The sequence below is a fragment of the Propithecus coquereli genome, unplaced genomic scaffold (genome assembly GCF_000956105.1).
Source record: "Propithecus coquereli isolate 6110/MARCELLA unplaced genomic scaffold, Pcoq_1.0 Scaffold299, whole genome shotgun sequence".
Taxonomy (NCBI): Eukaryota; Metazoa; Chordata; class Mammalia; order Primates; family Indriidae; genus Propithecus; species Propithecus coquereli.
Genome location: NW_012148607.1, coordinates 30248 through 53506, shown reverse-complemented (window position 1 = coordinate 53506; position 23259 = coordinate 30248). Strand labels below are relative to the sequence as shown.

At 51.0% G+C, this 23259-nt stretch overlaps 1 protein-coding gene across 1 annotated transcript in view; it reads right to left on the bottom strand.

The window, feature by feature from the left end:
• Positions 1-23231, bottom strand: part of TRABD2B (TraB domain containing 2B) — a 215604-nt gene extending 192373 nt beyond the window's left edge. Inside the window, exons 1-2 of the mRNA XM_012648938.1 lie at positions 22551-23231; positions 19881-20441 (exon numbers count right to left, since the gene is read on the bottom strand). Coding sequence (XP_012504392.1) covers positions 19881-20441; positions 22551-22652 — 663 coding nt within the window. The 5' untranslated portion in view covers positions 22653-23231. The remainder of the gene's footprint in view (positions 1-19880; positions 20442-22550) is intronic.
• Between the last annotated feature and the right edge of the window lie 28 nt (positions 23232-23259).

The following is a 23259-nucleotide window of genomic DNA, read 5'->3' as shown; positions in this document are numbered from 1 at the left end:
TCCCTTATAAAAGAGACTCCAGGGAGCTAACGAGCCCTCTTTCCTCCACGTGGAGACACAACCAGAAAACAGTAGTCTGCAACCTGGAAGAAGGCCCTCACCAGAACCTGACCATGCTGGCACCTGTTCTTAGACTTGCAGCCTCTAGAACTGTGGGGAAAAACATTTTGTTGTTTATAAGCCACCCAGTCTGTGGTATTTTGTTACAGCAACCCAAACTAAGACAACTACCTATTTTTGACCCCATGCTAGTCAATGATCCACAATTCTACTTCTTCGACCCTTTTTTTCTCTAATCCCCTAACAGAAACCCTGGCCACCTGGCCCAGTCACCTCAATGCCCTTCCAATTCACAGTTCTGTTTCCTTCTCCTCCAGGAACCATATGGAAGTCCTCCCTAGTGCCTGCAGGCGTCTCTGAGGACGTGTGCTCTCTCTCCTGTGGGCGACTGCATATGCGTGGCCTCTAATCACACAGAGACAGGACGTGCTCCACACACACGTCACTTGCCTCTCGTATGCCTTCTCTGCCCACCTGAGCAGGGGTCACGGCCCAGGTCTGCAAAGCATTGCACAGCAGCCCGTGTTCCATAAATACTTGTTGGCAGACTTAAATCAACACAAACCAGTGTACGCTTACTTAGTGGCAGCTAGGATAGGAGAAAATAAATTCCTGTGGGCTGGACACTAGGAGAGGTGTCCTGCTCGGTGCCTGGCACGCAGGTCTGAGCCCAGCAGGGCCAGTCCCGGTAGCCGGGCAACTGGTATATCTTTGTATGCAGGATCCCTGCCATGGACATCCGACGTGAGCATCGCCTATGTCAAGAATGTGGACTGCTGAGGGAAAAGGGGGCATCTGAATCAACAAAAAGGACATTATTCTAATCTTTCCAGGTATGTGAAGCAACTCAAAGACGCTGCTGATCATGTTGCCAACAGACAAGATTCCGGCAGAACTTCTTTAACGAACCACGCGGTATTGGTACTTTTACCTTCTGAACTTGCTCCTCCTCCAGCCTCCCCTAATTTCAGTAAATGGCACCACCAAGGACCAAAGTGTGCAAGTGCCACAAGCACCCACCCATCAGATGCTTTGTCAGCTCCACCTCCAAAAAGGAGCCAAAGCCACCTCACTGCTGCTCCAGGTCAACCCGCCATCATTCCCCCTGGACTATTCCAACAGTGTCCGCACTGGCCTCCTAGCTTTTTTCATGCTGGCCCCCAGGACAGCCCATCCTGTATACCACAGCCAAAGTGATATTTTATATAAAAAAGTAAATTAAATCTTCCCCTGCTTCAAACCAATGGCTTGCACTGTTGGAATAAAATCCAAGCCCCTTTCTGTGATCTGTAGGCCCGGTGAGCTCTCACCCCACCTCCTCTCTGCTCCATCTCCTGACTCTGGTGCATGCCTGGCTCAGTTACATCCTTTCTGTTCCTTAAACGGCCTCAGGGCCTTGGCAAGTGCTGTTCCTTCTGCCCAGAATGCACTTTCTCCAGGTGTCCTTGGCCGGCTCCTCCTTACCTCTCTGGATTAGGTTCTAAAAGCCCTTTCTCCCAAAAGCCCAAGGAAACCAAGCAGCACCCCCTGTGTCCTGGTACCTCTCTAGCCCATGGCTTTTTGTTTTTCATGATACCTCTATCACACCCTAAAATTACTTGTTTATTCATTGTTATATCATCACTAGCATGAAAGTTCCCTGCAGGGAAAGAATCGTTTCTGTTTCATTCACCACTACGTTTTCGGCATCTGTAACAGCGCCCAGCACAGACTGAGCATTCAAAACACGTTTGTTACGAGGGGACCACAACTCCCCACTCCTTAGGAATGGGCTGCTCACAGCAACTTCTTTCCAAAGTGTACAGAATGAAAAGATGGAGGGAAAAAAGGGTAAGTTCATAGTGAAGAAATCTGACAAACACTACTTCATCCAGGTGACCAAGGTTAATAACAAAGTGATAGGTCATGTTAACATGACAGGAATCACGGGATGAGAAGAGCACTTTACCTCTGTGGTCTTTCCCCAAAACACATAGTTCCAGTCTAATCGTAAGAAAAATATCAGACAAATCCCTACTGAGGCACCAACATCTGACCAGTGCTATTCAAAACCATCAAGGTCATCAAAAACAAGGACAGTCTGTGAAACTACCATAGCCAAGAGGAGTCTAAGGGGGACGACAATTACATATGACACGGTATCCTGGATAAGACCCTGGAACAGAAAAGGGACATTCAGGAAAAACCGAGGACATCTGAACAGAGTATAGACTTTAGTTAATAATAATGTATCAATGTTGGTTCATTGATTATGACAAATGTATCATATTAACATAAGATGCTAATAGTAGGGGGAACTAGATATGGGGAATTCTTTCTATGATCTTCTCGATAATTCTGTAAATCAAAAACTGTTCTAAAATCTAACGTTTATTTAAAAAACACAAACGAATAGGCAGCAATAAACACTGCACAGATCTTTTCATGTCTTTTTGTAAGAATTTACTCAGCACAGACTCCAGCATGATACTGGAAAACAGACTAATTCCTGACGTCTCTTAAGCACTGCCTGGGTCCTGTTGTTTGCGTTGTTACTTTGCACACTTGAAACACTGTAAAGGCATACGTCAGCCACCCCAACTGAACCACCAGTGGTTCGAAATGAGGACAGTTCAGGTCAAAGACAAAAATAACAAATCCCGCCCGCTTGGAGGACGCATCAAATTTTCTCGCTGCTCTCAAGTGCATCCAGCCACACGCACGGCTGAGCGCCTACTGTGCGCCCAAGCCTGCGCCCGTCCTAAATGGGCAAACACAAACCTGGTCAAACACAGACTGTTATGAGGGGTCAAATGGTGCAGTACAAGCTGCAAATGGCACAGATGTTCAGAGAAGACGCATCGTGGGAGCTGGGGCAGTAAACAAGCCTTCCTGCAGGAAGGGTCAGGCTGGACCTCGAATAGGAAATAGAATGGCCCCGGAGTCCAGAATCAACTGCAGGGAGTAGTCTGATTAGAGCTGTGGAGTCCCCTAGAAGGGGTAATGGAAGAGGAAGTTGGGAAACTGAACTGGGGCCAGACCAGAAAAGGCCTTCCAGACCTTTAGGCTCCCTGCTTTGTCCTTCCTTTTCATATGTTATCTGCATCCTCGTCCCATCTCCCCTACCCAGCTGTAAGCCTCCTGCCTCACCTCTGCCTGTTCCATAAGGTCCTGAACATAGTAACAGCTCAAGGCAACATCTGGTGAATGAATGAAAGGAAGAGAGAATTAATAAGTGGATTATAATCTAAGAAGCCAGGATTTTAGCCCTTAAGCACTGGGAGGACTGCAAGGTTTGGAGAAAAAAATCAGGATCAAAATGACATTTCTTTTACTATCTCCCCAGCCCCTCCCTCTGCTTTGCTTCCCTTCAGCATTTACCCACCTCTGATTGCTTTCTAATCATTTGTGTACGTGTTTCATGTTTGCCACCTCTCAGGCATTCGGCAAACATTAACTGATTACCTACTATGGGCCAGGCCTGTTTCAGGTGCTAAGGACACAGATGACACAGACAAAAATCTCTACTCTCATAGAGGTGACACTGTAGTGATAGGGGAAGAACAACAAGTAAACAAAATCTACAGAATGCAACTGGCAGCAGGTGCCTTGGAAGAAAAAGGCAGGTAAGAAGGACAGCAAATTCAAGGGACAGATTTGCAGTTGTAAATAGGGTGGTCTGGGGAAACCACTTTTGAGTACCTGAAGGAGGTAAGAGCAGGAATTTTTTTTCTTTTGTGTTCACAGCCACATGCTTAGTACCTAGAGCAGTATCTGGCATGTGGCAAGCACAGAATGAATGAAATTGTGAGTGAGTGAGGGTGTGGGAAGCTTAATCCATTGTTTTAATGAAACTTTTTATTTTAAGATAACCATAGACTCACAGGCAGTTATGAGAAACCACACCTTTCACCCAGTTCCCCCCGTGGTAACATCTTACATAACCATAGTACACGATCAAAACCAGGAAATTGATGTTGATAACAGTCCACTGATGTGATTCAGGTTTCACCAGTTTTACACACACTCATTGACGCATGTGTGTGCATAGTATACTCAGTTCCATGCAATTTTAAGGGTTAATCAATTTTTAATGGGAAAGTTAGGAGGCCACTTGAAGGGTCCAGGGCTGAAGGAAAGTGGGGTGAAGCAAACCACCAGCCACTGAGCAGGCTGGGCATTTTCACATACTTGAGCTCCATTTGCCCTCGTAACCTTCCTAAGCAGACAGGTATTCTTATCCCCTCTTTACATATGTGAAAATTGAGGTTCTCAAAGAAGGAACTTGCTGGAAGTCATACAGTTGGCAGGCAGAGAAACCAGAACCCCAAACCTCAGACTGCCTACCTCCTTCCCTGGGGCTCTTTCCTGAATACAAGAATGGCCTGGATGAAGAAACACAGGAAGTAAAAACCAAGAAGGACAGGCTCTAGGAGATGCCGAAGAGAAGAGAAAATGAGGGGAAGTTGCTAAGGATGCCTCTGGGAGTCTGAGTTAGGGAGAATAGAAGGATCAATCACAGGAAGAGGAAATGAGAGCTAGAGGGTTCTAAAGTAGAAGAGAAGGGAGCTGTCCTGGTTTGGTCCTGATTGCATGTGTGATCTTGGGCAAATCGATTTACATCTCTGGGCTTCATGTTCCTCATTGTACAAAGGTGGGAATGGCCATCTCATCCCATTCACCACTGCTATGGTCTGAATGGCTCCAATTCGTGGACATTCACAAAATTGCCTCCCAAATTTGTGTCCCCCTCCAAAATCCATATGTTGAAAGTTAATCCTCAGTGTGATGGTAATAGGATGTGGGCCTTTGGGAGGTGATGAGGTCATGAGGGTGGAGCTCTCACCAATGGGATTAGTCTTCTTAATAAGGCACCGAAAAAACCAGAGTTCTCTCCTTCCACCATGTGAATACACAGTGAAAAGGCACCATCTATGGACCAGAAAGCTGGCCCTCGCCAGACACTGAATCTGCTGGTACCTTGATCTTGGACTTCTCAGCCTCCAGAACTGTGAGAAATAAATTTCTGTTATTTATAAGCTACCCAGTTTATGGTATTTTGTTATAGCAGCATGAACAGACTAAGACAACCACCTAGGATTGCTCTAAGACCAAGGGGAGATGAGGAGGTAGCCCTTTGCAAAGCAACAGTGCTAGATTAGCTGCCAAAAACAGAAACAAGGCAACCCAACAAAGGCTCAGACTGCCTGTGGTATCCCTTTCCCAAAGACGAAAACACAGAATTTAGGTCAGCACACACAGAGAATCTCGCTTTGTTTACATGAGACAGGGAGTGTGTGTTCCTATTAAATGCCTTTGAATCCCAGCGATGATGAGAGACCCAAGGCTGTTTACGGCTTTGAATATTTACTTTTCTCATATACAAATCAGCTCGGGTGCCGTCAGAGCTGATGCCACCTCACATTGCAGCCCTCTGACGTCCCGGCTCCTCCCCAGTGCCCCACACATGGTTTGAATTTATTGGTTTTAGCAGCTTTCATTTATATTGTGTGAGGATCATGGAATGACCAGCAAACAGAAGCGCTGATTCGTGCCCTGGAAAAAACACAGAAGCGTAAGGAAGAAAGTTGTGAGGAAGAGCTGGGAAGATTCCTCCAAGGAAAAGCAGCTCCTACCCACAGGGTGGCCCAGTCAAAGCTCTTAGGATCCCTTTGGGAATGAAGGATCAGCGCCATACCACGGCCCCCAAGGAGGTGGTCGGAGCACAAGGGTGAGAAGGGTCTCAGTGGTCACAGCCACCCAAAGCCAGAACACTGGGGGCTGCAGTGGGAAATGCAGGTGGCTGCCTAGATGCTTGCCCTCCTGGAACCAAACACCTAGAAATGTGGGAACAATGGGGGCAGGGTTTGAGGACTCCGTTCCACCAGGCTACTCGGGCGATGATGCGAAGGTATGGCTGATAATTTTACAGCCACACACAGAATCCCAGAGTGTGTACTTGGAGCCAGGCCCCAGGGAAACCCAGATTCAGTAGATGAGGTTGCTGCCCTCAAAGAACTTTAATCTAATGGAGGATACAGATGTGTAAACATATAAAAAACAATAAAATTTAAAATGCCATTTTCCGGTGAGGTCAGAGCTGGCTTAGAAAGTGGCTTTGCAGCAGCAGGGCTGCGGTTTATGGTTTACCAACCAATCTCACACCCACGAAGGGCACAGCGAGGGGAGGGGTCTGCCCTGGCTCATGCTGCTGGACTCCCAAACCAGTGCTCTCACTACTTACAGACCAAAGAGCCTCCCATCCCCCACTTCTGCTCGGGGAGCATTCAGGAAGCACCTGTCTCACCCCGCGCCGACTTTGAACAGCTGGAATCCCCTGCCATCAAATAAGTCACACAAAATGCAGTTACGTCAGAAATGGTGGTCAGCGTCTCAGGCTCCCGCGCAAAATGCCTCGTAATATATATCTACTCTGGTCTCATTCGGCTGCCAGACCACTTTTCCAGTCTAGGTTCTAAGAGGAAACGCGCCCCTGAGTTCCTGTTCTGGCAGCTCGGACCCCTGCTGCCCTGGCTCAGCAGTGGGAGCATTCTGGACCCGACGAGGGGAAGACTCTCGTAGGGCAGCTCTGGTCCCAAGCCAAGAAACTGGACAAGGTACAGGCAAGCCTGGGCAAGGTGTTCCAGTTTGACCAATGAAGGAATGAATGAGCAAGCCAACGATTAACCAGAAGAAATTTTGAATTGCGGAACACACGCTGAGAGGCCAATGGCCCCCTAGTGCAGCCAGGATCAAGCCCAAACTTCTTACCATGACTTGTGAGGCCTCCATGGTGTGGCCCTGTGTGCCCCATGGCAACTGCCCAGTCTCCCCACGCCTCCCGCCAGTGCTCTCCCGACGTGAGCCGCGTGAATAATGACGTCCTCTCAGTCTGCATCGATGGCACCATCAGCATCCCCCGTATGTGGTGCCCCTGAGAACCTGAAGAACAACACCCCATTTGTTCTTCAATACCGAGCTCACATGGTGTTATACTAAAGCCAAGCCAGGTACTCAAAAGGAGGGAGGCCTGTCTACTGTATACGACTGAGATCTGCAACAGCAAAGAGAATTCCTGGACAGCAAGGACACAGGCTCATCCATCTGGCAGCATCCACAGGACCTCCAGATGACCCGAGGCCCTGCAGAGCCCCAGCTTCCAGGGGGATGGGGGGCTCAGAAGTCAGTGCTCAACAGCACCACAGCGTACTGGATGATAGGAACCGACATTCTGTCCAGCTACTATGGCAAACTGAGCAGGGATTCCTCAGGTCTGGGGACTTGGGGGTGGCCCTCCATCACATTTCCCCACTGCTGCTCCCACACTAGAGAGCTCTGCAGAGAAGCATCCCAGCCATCCAGGCTGGTGCTCTTAACAAATTTGCCACCTGTACGACCGTTGGCCCCCAGCTGGCTCTGCCACCCCTTCACCTGCCAAGGTCAGCTACTGCTCTCAACTCCCAACACAGTCTCTCTCCTTACACCCCCTCCTCGGCCTAGCTCCTGGCAAACGGACTACCTCACTCTCTGCTTCCTCAGGAGGAAACCCCAGAATTTTCTCAACTCCCTGTCCCCGTCCCCTCCCAACTCGTTACCTTTCACACCTCCAGTCTCAGAAGAGGAGCTGTCTCCCGCTAGCTTCTCCATCTCCTCTGGGTCACATCTCCTCTTTTCATTAGATTCAGAGAGGTTGAGAGCACAGGCTTTGCAGCCAGACTTTCTTGCTTTAAATTCCAGATCCTCTACCCATTGGTTGTGTGACCCCAGGCAAGTGAATTACCCCTCTGTGCCAAGTTTCTTCACTTGACAAATGAGGATGAATGTACCTGAGAGACTGCTGTGAGGATGAAATGGGCGCTGCCCACAAAGGACTCAGAATCATTCTTGGCACTGCAATGAGGCACCTCTCTTGGGTCTCTTCAATCCCTTGCTTTCCTAGCAGCTTCCCCTCAGAACCTGGAACTGAGCCTGGCACACCGTAGTTCCCAGCAGTGCTTGGCAAACAAACGAATGAATAAACGAATAGATGAACAGTTTAATAATAACTAATTCAATTCACTAAGTATTTACAGGCTATTTCTCTTTGGGAGAGGAAATCCACACGCACACCTAATACCGCTCAGAGCACAGAGCACTTGATGACTAATAAAGTCCTTCCTAGGCTTTATCTCACTTCATTCTCCCAGTAAATCTGCTTTTCTGCTACTAACATCCAACCTGTCTGAGTAGTGGAGGAAAACGATGCTTCCAGAAGAATGAGCCCCGGGTCACAGATCTCACCCATGGCAGAGCTGGGCCTCCATCCAGGGTCTCTAGCCTCAATTTTTCAATCCCTCATTTTACTGTGTCCCCACTCCAGGGAACAGTGGGAGACCACAGGGAGGCTGAGCCAATTATGCATATGGTCAGACATCACACTCTGCAGACAGTCAGAAAAATATGCCCATGCTCTGGGTGGTCAGACCACACAGTTCCAATCAAGCCAACCAGCAACCCACCCTGCTGTGGATGGTGCTCAGGGTGTGGGAAACTAGGGATCAAGAACCATCTTTTGTACAGGATGGGCTTCACCTCAAGACACAGACATTGTAGAAATGGGCCAATAATAATAATTAAAATGACCACTACTTAGGCCACCACAGTTAACATTCCTTACCTCTTACCAGTGTGCCAGGCACTCAGCTATGTGGCTTGTGTGCCTTACCTCATCTATACCTCACAGCAACCCAGGGGCTAAGTACTTCCGTGAGCCCCATTTTTTCAGACGTGGAGATGCTCAGTCATCCAGCCACGCAGCCAAAGTGGAAGAGCTGGATTTCGAACCCCAGTCCAGTTTCTTTATTACGGTATCAAAAGGTCTAAGTAGAAATCCTAGCTCCATCATTTGCACAAAGTGCTTAGCCTCAATTTCCTCAAAATAGGGAAAATAATGCTTACCTTTCAGGATTGTTTTAGGAATTTACTGTGATAAACCCAAGGCACAGCACATAATAGGCACTAAATAACAACGGCTCTCTTGGGGGCTGGAAAGCAGAGGGAAAGAATAAGGTCCAAGGAGGGAGGGGTGGAAAGGCTTTTTTTTCATGTCCTCCACATTTTCCCATCCTGGCACTCCTGGTAACAGTCCCCCAGGAGCTGCCCTTTCCACTCCCATCCCCAGGGCCCAATCCTATTCAACCTGCTAGGTCCCTCTGAAAGCCATCTCCATCAGAAAGCCCGCATTCCTTTCTCACCACCCTCCCACAAAACTATAGGGATGGAAGCAAAACAAAATAAAATTACCTGCAAGACCACCAGCAAGCCTCAACATGGGGGTTCTCTGGTGCAGGGTCAACTAAACGTCACAGTCAAGGTCAAGCACAATGACCAAGCACTGTTAACCACAGATGTCCCAAAGTGCTTCAGTTTACCCAGCCACAGTGTCTCAGCCCCAGTACAGAGCCTGGTGCTCTGTATAATCCAATGGATGCTACAGCCACCCAGCTGGAGATCCACTGGGGCCAATGGGAGTCCGAACACCTGGCACTCTGAGTGACCAGAAGCAAATCCAGTCCCCTTCAGAGCTCAGTAACTATACTAGCAAAAAAAAGACAAAAAAACAAAAAACAAAAAAACTGGAGAGGCCAAGAAACAGGTCTAGTCCCCTTCTTGGTGTCCTCATGGAGGATGGGAGAAAAGCCTCTGGAAATTGCAAAGCTCGATGCAAATGGTTGGAATTATTATTGCCAATTAGGCTTTTGTCTCTTCCCAAATTCAAGGCCAAGCAGCTCAGGAAAGGGAAACTGTGTGAACTAAAGCTAAAAGATGAGCTACACAGATTTCCAAAAGGCTTTCTCCGCCTGTGCCTTTCTCTCTAAAAGGGACTTTCAAATGGGACCCAAGGCTTAAATTACTAAGGGCCCCGGAGGCGCATTAAGCCCCCCGGAGATAACACTGGCCAGGAAACTTTAAATAACCTTAATAGGGAGGAAGGAGGTAAATCCTTTAAACAGAAGACGAAAGGGAAGAGAAAAAAAAAAAGGCCTGGCCTTTTATCTTTGCACCGTGGCTCCCCAGGCAGAGCTGGCCGGGCGGCGCAGAGAAGTCTCCCCGGGAGGTGCCTGCCCGCCTGGCCCTGCCGGTGTCGCCGCGGCCGCCTGGCCAAGGATCTGGCGCAGACGCGCGCACTGCGGCCCTTACGCGGCGGCCGCCCGGCCGCAGCAACGTGAGGAAACGCGCACTCGCGCTCGCGGAAGCCGGTCCAGAGAGGCAGACACTTGGCCCCGCGGCCAAGCGCGCCACGCACGGAGCGAGGCGCGACACCGGCACCGTGGGCACGGCCGTGCGCGCCGCCCCGAGGAGCGCCGCGCTGAGCCGGAGGTGGGCAGACACCAGCAGGCGGCCTCCCTCCGCCTGCACTCTCCAGCCTCAGTCCACGCAGAGAGGGGCCAAGCTGAACCGCAGACAACCCCCAGAGGCACCATCTGCGCTCTGGCCTCCGGGCGGGGCCTTCCGGTCTCCTGAGCCTAGAACTCTGCAGCCTTTCTAACTTTTTACCCGTTCCGATCTCGGCTCCACCTGGGCTTCCTCCAGGAAGCCTTCCTGGATCTCCCTGAGGCTGAGGAAACTGTACTTCCACAACACACCACATGAGCTGCCACAGCCCCCCTCACCCGGCTGCATAGTAAGATGTATGCCCGTCGCCCTCCCTACCCAGGAAAGAAGCACCCAGACAAAAGCATCGTCATTATTGCTCACTTTGCCATCTCCAGCACATACCCTGTGTCTGGCACACAGCAGGCACTAAAAAAAATTTCTTCGAAAAATTATACAATGATATTTTAAAAGTGAAATAACTATGAGCTAGTATTTACTGGGCACTCGTGAGTCTGGCATTGTACTATAGTGCATTACATTAATCAATTAATCCTCACAGCAATCCTATTAAGTTGACATGAGGAAACTGAGGCACAGGCAGGTTTGTAACTATCTCGAGGTTACTTACACTCCTGATAAGTGCATTGAATCTGGCACTGAAGGAGCCACCGCAGGCCAGTGCCTGGAGGCTTCCCAGTGGAGCAGACCCTTAACTGAGTGTGTAGCACGATGATGTGTCAGTGTATTTAAAGACTGACTTTTGGTTCTGAAGGTAGAATCGGATCAGGATGTTCCTCTGAATAAGAGAGGTGGGAGGGAGCTTTACGCAGAGAACACGGGCTCACCAGGTTAGAGCAAATGGAAAGTAAATTTTAATGCTTCCTGCTGCCCTTCCTGACCCAATGTGAAGAAAAAGGAGAATCCCAGAAAACGAAAGGTGACACGGTCTCAGCAACTGTGGCAGGGAATACTTGCGCTGCCTGCAGGGGAGGGGATGGTGGTCAGGTGCTGATCTGAAAGCCCTAGGTTCCCCCAAGAAAACCACCTAGCCTAAGTCAGGCAGGGGAACCCAGCAGCAGGTGCAAATGCAGAGACATGTCTTAAGGCCCTCGGCTGTCCCTCAGAGATGGCCCCAAGGCCCAGACCTTTATGGGCCTAGTCTGATCACCTCCTGGCTGTTTTCCAGGGTAGCCAGGCATTCAGTGTGGCCCAAGTACAGTTCACACACCAGTCTCTTCAAAACACAGCGCTAAAAGTCAATCACATTGTTGCACCTAAACTCAAACCACTGGGTTATGATCAAGTGGCCTCAGCCCACAGAGGACAGTCCAATCTTATGACCATGGACAAAAGTCTTGCTACAAAGTGGCATTTGCTTGAAAAGCCCAAGCTTTTTACATGAGCAGTCCTGAGGGACCCTTACCAATCCGGAGGAGTAAGAATTAGCCAGACAGTAAAAACTAGGATGGGGCTCTCAGGGAGAGAGAACCGCATAAATGCACGGAGCCATGACCAAGGATTGTATGTGACGGAGAGGGAGGGAGAAACCGTACAGCTCAGCATCACTGGAGCCCAAAAACCAAGATAGCAAGTGAAGGATAAAATTAAGCATTTTAAAATGAAAATAGTGGGGGTTGTTGGAGTACGCCTAGAGAAGATCACGTGTGCTCTGAGTAGTAAAGAAGAGAAAAAAAGAGACCTTTGTTTGCAAATAACAGATGAAAAAGAGAAAGCAACGAAATATGCCAGGATGGAGAGTAATAAATCCAACAGGGACCTGTGGATGTTATAAAGCCCTGACCAAATGGGCCAGCAACAGTACTGAACAGAACTGAACGTGTCTCAGGTGGAAAGTCTGAGAGGTTTCTTTGAATACTGAATACAGAGGCCAAGACATAGTCCCTTTTTAGCATCCAGAGCTGCCAACACCCCAACCACAGAATACACCACAAAGCCCTAACTTCAGACCTGGAGCACATTCAGCCTAATTTTGTAATCAATTGTGAGCACATTTTGAGCTAGGTTTGAATCAGAAAAGAAAAGACTGCCTAAGTAATAATGATAAAGTAAAATAATACGAGTGCTGAAAGAATATCATAAAATGCCATAAAGAATTCCATGGAGGGAAAAAAATATAAGTGGCTGGGTCATTTATAAAAGCTTTTGACCAAGTCTTCCTGAGCAGATTGGACCTGGGAGCATTCTAGGAAGACTTCCTGGAGGAGGTACAGCTTTGAGCTGAGCCTTGAAAAATCTCAGGATTCAGAACTAGAATAGAAAAGAAGGAAATTCCTGGAGAGGGAGGGGGCCTAGCACAAGCAACAGTGTTTCCAAGCTTGGGGCAACAGTTTTGTGTTCCAGCGGATATACTGCACAGATTTAACAGCCTGCGGATCCTGGAGGAGCTCGGCGAGACAGCTTGGCAGCCGCTGAGCAAAGCTGAAGGCTGGGCCACCGGCTGCCTGCGGATTAAGTGGGCGGACAGAGAGCCAGTGATGGGAGATAAAAGGGAGTGAAGTGGATAATATTTAGAAGCAAACTCGAGGGGAAACGAACGTCAGCAGCTCGGCTGGCAGGCTGCGGCGCTTGCCGGCATTCTTCAGTTTCCTCCCTAGGAAAGCTGCATTACCAGGCGACCTCTTCCTGGCTTTGAGAGATGTCCAAATGGGAACTATTAACAAAGGCACGCTCCCATTTTTATCTCCGTCAGAAAGTGCTTTGCCGGTCAGGCTTTCTTCCTCTGGCCTGGGAATGGAGGGCGGGTTGGGGGAAGGAGATCAGAAACCATGTTTGCAGATGGGGCTTCTTAGGAGTTCTTGAGAATTGGTCCCTTCCAACTCTAAGATGTTAGAAGTCTGTGTCCATGAGCTGAAAATTCTTCAAAGCGAACAGGCTAGGGTTTCATGACGTGAAGATTCTTCGAGTCCAAAAATGCCTCTGAGCCTGACATTCTAAGATTTTGCCATTCTTAGAGTCCTTGAGCCTCAGAGTTTGGGCTTATGGTTGAAGATTCTCTGAGCCTGGAATTTTTCTTGCTGTGAACGTCTGATTCGGAGACTAGAATATTTCATGACATCTTGGTCACCTCCAGCTTTAGGGCCTCAGTCTCCGCTGACGGAGGTGCCTAAGCCATCCTGTGCTCCTGGCTTCTGAGATTTCCTCCTATATCCAGATAATATATTCAATGTTAAGGTCTGAAGGAGCCAGGTCTTAGAGAGGGGATGGACAAGGCTTGCCATGCCTGCAGGGGCTCTTCACAAACAGCCACCTGGGCACAGAAAGAATCTTAGCATACACCTGCCTAGGGATCACTGGTAGGGGGTTACCCGAGGGATGTCCATACCATGTGACGGACATTTGCTGAGCAACTCCCAAACAGAGGGCTCTGGGTGGGAGACACAGTGGAGGTGGCAGGTGGCAGAAGCAGAGGGGGACGGTGAGGCCTGTTTCTCAGTCCTGCTTCTGGAGTTACGTGGCATGGACAAGGCCAGCCCATGTTTAATCAAACACTGACTGAGGAGCTATCGCTCTGTGAGTGACCCCTGGGGGGAGAGGTTTCCGCATAGTCTGAGGTCCTCCAGGGGTGCCCAGCTGCCCTGGGGGAGTGCTTGTTCCCTCTGCTCTGAAGAGGGCACACAGATCTGACAAAGCCACAAGGCAGGGTCTAATGCTGTGGGCTCCAGGGCTGTCACAGAGGCTCAGACATGGCTGGAGGACTCAAGAATGGCCATTCTTGGAGGGCGGGAAAGTGGAGAATGGTTTTTAAAGGTGGCAGAGGATGAGAAGAAGAGAAAGGAAGAACAGGGTCTCTGTATGAAGTGTGGAGAACCAGGAGACAGGAGAGACTACTATTCAGGTGCTCTGTGCCTCAGTTTCCACAGCTGCAAGATAGGACTAATAATATCCACCTCTCAAAGCAATGCACACTCGCAGGTAATGAACTCTCCACAGGCAAAAACTAGGCCATTGCCAGGTCCCTGTTCCCGATCCTGCACTGGCTGGACACAATGAGACACTCTGGTTGAATGTGTGAGGAGGGGAAAGGGCCCAGAGCTGGGCTGGGGCTCTCTGCTCTGCACACTGGCAGCAGGATTACCCATCAGAACCAACAGACTTCCGGACAAATGGGTGTCGGCAGTAGCTGCCAAGGACAAGCTTGCCAGCACCACCCAAATGCAGATAACCCAGGCTCAAAATCTCAGCATGGGCTGGCCAAGCCCGCCAAGATATGGGAGCTAAAAGATAAGCATCACGGAAGTCAGAACTGGGCTGACACTGAAAATCACCATGCCCAATGTTCTCGTGGGACAGAGGGCACAACTTAGGCCAAGAAAGGACCAGCCCAAAGTCACAGGCAAGGTAGTAACGGGGTCAGAATTAGAGCCTGCTTTCGATGTGAACTACCCATGCTATGGTCTGAATGCTTGTGTCCCTCCAAACTTCATATGTTGAACCTAACTGCCTACGTGATAGTATGAAGAAGTGGGGCCCCTGGGAGGTGATTAAGTCATAGGGCTTTGCCTGCATGAGTGCGATTAGGGCCCCTATAAATGAGGCCTGAGGGAGCTTGTTCGCCCCTTCTGCCAAGTGAAGACACACAGAAGGCGCCATCTGTGAAGAACAGGCCCTCACCAGACACCAAATCCACAAGCACCTTGATCTTGGATGTCCCAGCCTCCAGAACAGTGAGCTATAAATTTTTGCTGTTTATAAATTACCCAGTATAAGGTAGTAGGTTGTAGCAGCTTGAATGGACGATTTTGACATTTGATTACATGATGATTGTGACACTTTTGTGACCTTGTAGGAAAGCATGGAGCTATTAAAGTTCAAGAAAGGGGCTCCTCACTGTGGCTTATGCAATCTTTCTTCACACATGCATTCCTTCAACAGTGCTGGACGGTGGAAGGGTAATAAGGGATGGTCATATCATAGTTTCTGACCATTTGCTATTAATGCATTCATTCTCCAAATATTTCCCGAGCATTTGCTAATACCTGCTGGCCCCCCAGGGTGAAGATATAGGAGCTCTGACTATGAAGCAAGGAGACCTTTCTTTATTCAACTGTGCAGGCTTACCCTGTATTAGGAGTAGGGGGATGTCTCCACAGTGGTCCCTCAGAAAGCTGGGGACACATTCCAAGGAGACAGCTGGCATCCAGAATGTCTTTGGGGACCCCTATTTTAGAGTCATCTTCAGATCCAATTTATAAGGCAGGGAGAAAATTTGTTTCAGCACTTTTCAATATATTCTCTTTCTCTCTCTCATTTTTTCAACAAGCAATGATGATCTACTCCCACTCCGACACACACACACACACACACATGCGTGCACACACACACATACTTCACCAGGAATGTCACCTGACTATTAAAATCAATTTATCTTTCAGATGCTTGAAAAGCACAGGCTTTGGCAACGGACGCACCTGAGTTTGAATCCGGAGTCCACTTGACCTGTCTGTGTAATCACAGCCAAATGACTTAACCTTTTCCAATCTCAATTTATTATCTTTAAAATCGATACAATAATAAACCTTGTAGCATCTCCATGAGGATTAGAGGAAATGCACTTCGGAGGTCTAATGCAGCAACCCTGTATAGAGACAAAGCTCAGTAAATGGTTTTTGTGGTTTCTAACTCCCTAGCGAGGGGCTTGTAGAATTTGGCAGGCATGCCCCAGTGTTCAGGAGCTACACACGCTGGATGCGTAATGCCAGCGTGTTTACTTTGCTAAAACACAGCAAAGTACAGAATGGCAGGGTCCTTGTCCAAAGAACTTCAAGGTCTTCTCATCCAGTGCCTCCACCATATAGGGGGTGGGTGGGGGAAGACTTAGGCCCCCTAGAGGAAGAAGCAGCGCCAGCCGGTACCAGTCCCTGGAGGCAGCAGGCAGAGCTGATGGAAATCTGCAGGTCCTAAGCTTGTCATAAGATCTGGACTCAAAGCTCAGGCATCCCCAGGCCCCCAAGGGCAGGGGCTCGCCACCACCTCCTAATACTCCAGCTTTACTGTGTTTAACAAAGGATGAAGAGTGGATACAGCTGCTGGGAGGGCTGTTTCCCATGTAGCCTTCCTCTTCCTCTGCCCCAGAGCTGGCCAAGCACAGAGCCAACATACAGGTACTCATTTCACCCTCTCAACAACCTCCCACAGGTAATATCTTCTCAGGGCCTCACAAAACCAGCTCAACTTTGAAAGGCTGGTAACTACTGCCCCATTGGATAGATGGAGACACCAAATCTTGCCTAAGATTACATACAGTTGTCCGTTTTAGTCTCAGTGCTGGGACTTGAATCTGGAAGCAGGTCTCCTATCTCCAGCCCACAATGCTGAGCTACTCACTACACGTCAGGAAAACCTTCGGAGGAAGCACCTTCTCCGCACCCACTCCAGCCTCATAGCCAAAGGAAATAATTTCTCTACAAGTACAGATTTTCCAAGGAATATATTTTTAAGCCCTCAAGTCCTAGAGGGGAGACAGAAACAAAAGAAAGAACTCAAGGAAGAATTACAGGAGGAGAACAAATACCTTGACGGGAGGAAGTCTAGACACACAGTGTGGGGCGGCGTAGAGAGCGCATCCTTCTTATACAGTCGGGCAGGCTGGCTCTGTTCCTTCTCAGCCATGTGACCTCGGGCAAGTCATTTAACCTCTCCCGGTACCCACCTTAGAGAGCCATGGGGTTGCTGTGAGAATTCAATGAAGTGGGAAAGCACGTGGAGCCACCTGTAGGGTGCCTGGCATGTGGGACTGATTAGAACCGTCCTATGGGTGTCAGGGCTGCAACGGGCTTGACTGATGACCCAATCCCGGGGTCTCATTTCACAGACAGAGAAAACAGGGCCCAGGGAGAGAGGAATTGACTTGCCCAGGGTCACACGGCAAAGTCAGGCTGATGCTGGGTCTAGCACCCTCAGTTTATGTTGAAATCAAAGACCAAAACCTAACAATAGAGCTGACCTTCTAAGCTGTGCAAGGGGGAGAAAAGCTTTTTCAGGGGTTCCTCCCGCCCATGGAGCCCCAAAACGTAAGCGTTCTTTCTACACTTAACAAGCAAAAATGTGATACTTCTGCCCAGGAAAAAAATACAGAAAAATTTTTCAAACACCAACATTAAAACTAAAATCCAAGGCCTTAACAAAACACTCTTTTAAGCCTTATTTTTCCCGCCTTCTTTTCTCACTGCTCTCCCCCCCCCAAATATTTTGCAATAATAGTAATGCTGTGAAGAAAGAAAAAATAAAAATCTGATGCACTTAACAGATATTTCGGTACAATAATGCATCACAGATGTTCGCATCAAACTGTGCACGCGTGCATGCAATTTTACTGAGAAGGCTATTGCATTTCTGATTTTGGGTTTTGGGATCCCTAACAACCCCATCTGCCTAGGCTCCAGAATCCTACCTTTCCCAGTTAGTCCAAGGCTGCCCAGGGGGATGGAGGAGAGATTTCATCACCTCCCTCCAAAATGATAACAGGACAAATTGGCGTGGTCAGACACTCTGGCAGGTGGTGAAGGGTGTGTAGATTAGGGAACTGAGAGGAGTCCTGTTTTCTTTTGTTCGGGACTTGCTGTCTGCAGCCCTTCTGAGGAGCTGGACCCAAGAACAATTTTAAGAGCGGGCCCAGGCTGGTGACGGGGTGGTGCATTTTTGAAACAGAGATTGGAGTCTGTTTGATCTTCAAACATGGGCTTTGGGGACTGTCAGCAGCCTCCTGGCCCGCCGATGAATGGCTCTCAGGAACTTTTCCTAAAACATAACCTCACACACTTTCCAGCAAATGTTTTCGACCTACCGAAGCCGTCATTTGGTTGAACAGCAGTGTTTCCAGACCCCGAAGAAAGATAGTTTTGTTGTTTTAAGGGAGACAGATTAAAGCCAGGGGCTGTTTAACCAGAGAGTTTGTGTGCTCCCTTCAGCCCTCGTCAGATTCCTCTGTGGTTGGTACAAAGAGGGTGTTGAGAGTAATAGTGGATTCCCCACCTCCTCAACCTAAAAAAGATATCGAGGCCAGACACAGGCCTCTGAGCAGAGAGGCCTCCCACAAACCTGCCTCCAAAATGAGATGGGCGTTGAGCACAGGGGCGCCCGACACAGATAATATCAGCTCCCAAGGCTGGCAAGGGAAAAGTCACTTCAGAGGGAGAAAGCCGCTATGTTCAGAGGAATCAACACTGGGCCAGAGAATACACAGGATTTTCCCCCATGGAGAAGGAGTCAGGCGTAGTCAGAACCCTGCGGGGCGTGACTAACTGCCCCAATATTCCTGCCACCGGGGCCCTCTGGGTAAGGACTCCACAATTATGGGAGAGCCAGCAGGAGAACCGACAAACCCGCCTTTCATTTGGCCGGCAAATCAATCTGGCTTCTTACCTCCCTGGGGACGATATTGCATTTCCCCTGGAAAAACAAAGGCCAGAGATCTCGGAAGGGGGATCGGTTTCTGCTGCTGTTTCCCTGGTGAAGAGCTTGCAACATCTCAGGAACAGCAAGCAGGTCTGATTCCAGTGCTAGATTTTCTGGCCCAGCCATTTTATGGGGCTGTCTCCCTAACAGGGAGCACATCTCTGGGCCACGCCTCACTTGGGGTATCAGCCCAAGTCCCATCTTGGGGTCTCCTTGCAAGAGCCCCCATCCCAGGACTGACAGCCCTGTTCTCAAGGCACAGATGTGAACCATTGTTCCCATGGCCTCAGAGTTAGGTTTGGGGCCAGTGAGTAGCGAGTGACCTCTGCCCATGGAGACGGGGCTTTTAATGACATTTTGCTGGATCAGATCTCTGACAGCCAGAGACTTTAAACCTCTTAAGCCCCTCCGCCTTCTCCCTGCCCCGACTCCCGAGGTTCAGAAATCAGAACTGTCAACCTTTAAGCAAACACACTTCTCTGAAATTATTAACCCCAAAACTCTCCTGGCTGACTCTCTCCCAGCCTCCAGGAGGCAGTCCGAGGGTCGCCTGGAGCTCTGCACAGACCCGGGGAATCCGGCAGTGCTTAAGCTCAAACAGAGAACCGGTGCTCCGTGGATGCCAGGCCCCGGCACTCCGTCAGCCCGGCCGGGAGCCAGGCCTGCCTTTGCTTCGTCCACACGCGCACGCTGCCCCGGCGCTGTGCACACACCAGCTTCGCGACAACCTCCAGGGCCTCAGGAAGGCCAGATGCAAACCAGCGCCTCCCTCTTTTTGTTTTTGATCACTCTGATGCTCTGAGGGAAATTCTTTCTGCTCAGGCAAGCACAGCAGGTGGGGAGTGTACATCCCCAACACATAACGCCGCTGAAATGAAAGCAAACACCCAAAGTCTTACCCCAAATGCTAGCATACACTGCTTTTCCCACCAAAGCAGCCAGAGTGCTGCCCCGCAGCCTGAACAAACCTCTCCCCTGGGGAAAGGACTTGGCTCTGTCTTCCCACTGGAGGAGGAAACAGAGAAGAGGATGGAGGCGCCGCGCTCCGGGCGGGGGCGCTGCGTGCCTACCTGGGAGAAGTTGAGCCCGTTGAGCGGGTGGCACTGCTCCTCCACGCGCTCCACAGCCCCGGTGCTCTTCTTCATCTTCTCAGCCTGCTGGGCCAGGTAGAGGTCCAGCACGGGCACGCCCCGGGAGCGCACGTCCGTCTCTGTGAGCGAGTTCACCATGAGCATCACCCACACCGGCCTCTTGCGCTCCCAGTTGCCCGCGATGGCGTTGAATAGGTAGTCGGCATAGAGCCCCTTGCCCCGCTGAGCAGGCGTCATCCACGAGGGCATCATCAGCTTCACGTAGTCCAGGTGGCGCTTCAGGCGCCAGTAGAGCTCGCGGGGCAGCACGTCCTGCAGGTTTTCTCCGTGCGGCAGCAGCTGGCAGCTGGCCAGCGCTGAGATGGTGTAGGGGTCTGTCAGGTCCAGCTCAAAGTAGACGCGGGCGCTGGCCTGGAAGGCCGCCTTGGAGTTGTCTGGGATGAAGTCCCAGACGCGGGTGTAGGGGACGTGGATGGTGCCAAATAGGTAGGCCGGGGGGTCACGCCGAATAGTCCACAGGAAGGAGTTCAGGTCCCTCTGCTGCCGGGGAAGAGGAGAGGAAAGGTGGTGAGGCTGGAGGCAACAGGTAGAGCCAGGGTTGGCACAGAGGAGTTACAGGGGGAGGTAAACAAGGGACGCAGAGACCTACACAGGCCGAGGAAGCTCACAGACCCACATTTACATCCTGGCTTTGCCCTGTCTTAAATGCATGATCTTGAGCAAATGACTTCATTTCCCACAGACTCAGTTTCTTCGTCTGTAAAATGAGGGTGAAAGCAGCTACTTCAGGGGTTGTTGGGAGGATTAAAAAACACAATGTATGTATATCAAGCCCTCAGAGCAGTGCCAGGCACAGAGGAAGTCGGCAATGAAGGGAAGCTCTCATTATGATTAGCTTTCGCTGCGAGTGCCAAGGACTGCCACACCACCTGAGAATATTCATGCTTGGCCAAGCCAAACCTTCACCGGTGGTGTTTCATGTGGAGGGTGGGGAAAGGGGGACCAAGAGTCCTGCTCTGGCAAGAAGGGAGGAAGTCATATAACTTTTAAATCCAACCATTAGAAGATACATGCCAAGAGCACTTTGAAAGCAGAACACCTATTAAAAATAGCATACCTATTTAAACAGCTACTTCCCATTCATCAGGGTGGATACAGTTTTCTTTTTGGAGGGCAGGTTTGAGGCGTCAGCGACTTTGCTCAGCCAGCTGAGACCATAGATGAGAAAGTACTTTAAAGCCTTGCAAGGCCAAGTCCAGTCTCAGTATCTGGTTTGGGAGGAGAGGATTCCATTATAACTAGTCCCAAGAAATGTACATAGTCTGGGTGTTTTCCAAGCTCCTCCCCTAAAGTGTGTACCTGGTCTCCAACCCCAGTTCTCTGTCATTTTCTATGACCTAAGCTCTGACTCTGTGTGTGTGTGCGTGTGTGTGTGTGTGTGTGTGCACAGGAGTGTAGGGACGAAGGAGGGGCATACAGACAGGGCCATTTCTCCAGATCCAGGCTAGGGCCAGGGGTAAGGGGCATGAGAAGGGAACTATCATCTCTCCTAGGCAAAGCCATTTTCCATCCAGAAAATCCCCTGCAGTGCTCCCTCACCACTTGCAAGCCTTAGATCAACTCATAACATTTTTCTGCCTGCTTCTGGCACAAACAAAATGTATGTGTTGGGGTGGGTGGGTATGGGGGAACAGTGCCTTACTTTAGTAACAACCCCAAACTGTAAATCCCAGCATACTGGAGACAGACGGAGCGCCCAGCCAGCCCGCGAGCTCCCTGTTTCTGCATCAGGCAGGCCGCCTGAGGCGCACCTTGCCCAAGGTCAACTAATTCCCTGCTCACAGGGCAGCACACCTACAGTGCCAGGACCCTCTGACACTGTTTCCTGGCCTCCTGGCCTCCAATTCGGGGTTATCATTAATGCATTGACTTTCACATAGAGGGAAGGATACTGAGGGAAATCAAGGGATTCTTAGTTCTGGAAGGGAAACTAGAAAAACCAGTAATTAATTACTCGACCCCCAATGAAATATTATTAGGCTAGCACGTCCTGGCATTGCCTTTTCCTCTCCTCTGAAATCCTCCCCTTCTCACGAAACAGGGGCACTTTGTAGAGTAGGTGCTGGGGCCTGGGCTTCAGAGGGAGAGAGAAGCCCGAACCAGCACCAAGGAGAAAGTTCGCCCCAGGTCAGAGGGGAAGGGCAGTGAGAGAGAGGGGAGCTCGGGAGGGGGCAGAGGTGTGAACGGGAGAGCAAGAGGGTGGGATGGAAGTCGGAGAAGAGAGGGGCAAGGAATGGCAGGAGTGGGCAGCGCGACCAGAAGGGTAAAGATGGGATAAAAGGGAAAGAGACGAGAGTCAAGAAGGGGCACAGAGCGAGGAAGCGTCCAAGCAGGACCAAAAGGCAAGAGGAGAGCCCCAGAGCGGCAGCGAATGGAGAGGGACAGGAGAGAGGGGGTGCCCATCCCGGGGCAGGCTCCGCGCTGGAGCCGGGCAGGCAGAAACCAGGGAAGGACGCCCGAGGCTGAGCCCAGTGGGCGTAGCGGAGCGGGTGGGCTGTGGTGGGTGCGGAAGGCAGGACCCAGCCGTCGTCCCCATGGGGCTGGAGTGCCTGGGCGGGCGGGAGAGTGGCGGGGCAGGCGCTCGCTCACCGATCCGGGCGGCCGGCACTGTCCTCCGTCCGGGGGCTGCGGGCGGGCGCGGGCGGTGGCGAGGAGGGCGGCGAGCAGCGGCCCCGCCAGGGCGGCGTGCATCCTGCCAGGACCCGCGGGGCGCGGGGGACCCTCCTGGGCGGCGCCCCCTCAGCGGGGCGGGGAGCCCCCAGCTGGGCAAGGAGTTTCCTCTGGAGCGCAGGGCTCCAGCTGCTGGATGCTGGAAGCCCTCTGGGGCGTGGCCGAATGTCTCTGCCGGACCTGGGGGTTTCTCTGGGGCGGGGCTCCGTCTGTTGGAAGAGGGGGACCTTCTGGGGCGGGGCGCCTCACCGGGGCGCTCAGCCCCGTTGGCCGAGCCCCGGGGTTCTGGGAGCGTGCGGGGGTCCTGGGGCGTGCGGGGGGCCCGGAGCTGCGCCGGGGTCCAGGGGCGCGCGGGGGTCCTGGGTCAGAACCGAGATCCCGGGGTGCGCGGGGGTCCCGGGATTATGCTGGGCACCCGGGGCGCGCAAGGGTCCCAGGGGTGCGCGGCGCTCCAGGGGGCGCGCGGTGGGACAAGTGCGGCGGAGGGCGCGGCGGGGCTGGGAGTCGGGTCTGGGGCGCCCGGCTGCCCCCGAGCCCGGCTCAGAGGGGCGGCGGGCGGCCGCGCGGCCGCTGCCCGGGCTCCGCCATGCTGCTCCGCGGCCGGGAAGGAGGGAGAGAGGAGGGCGGG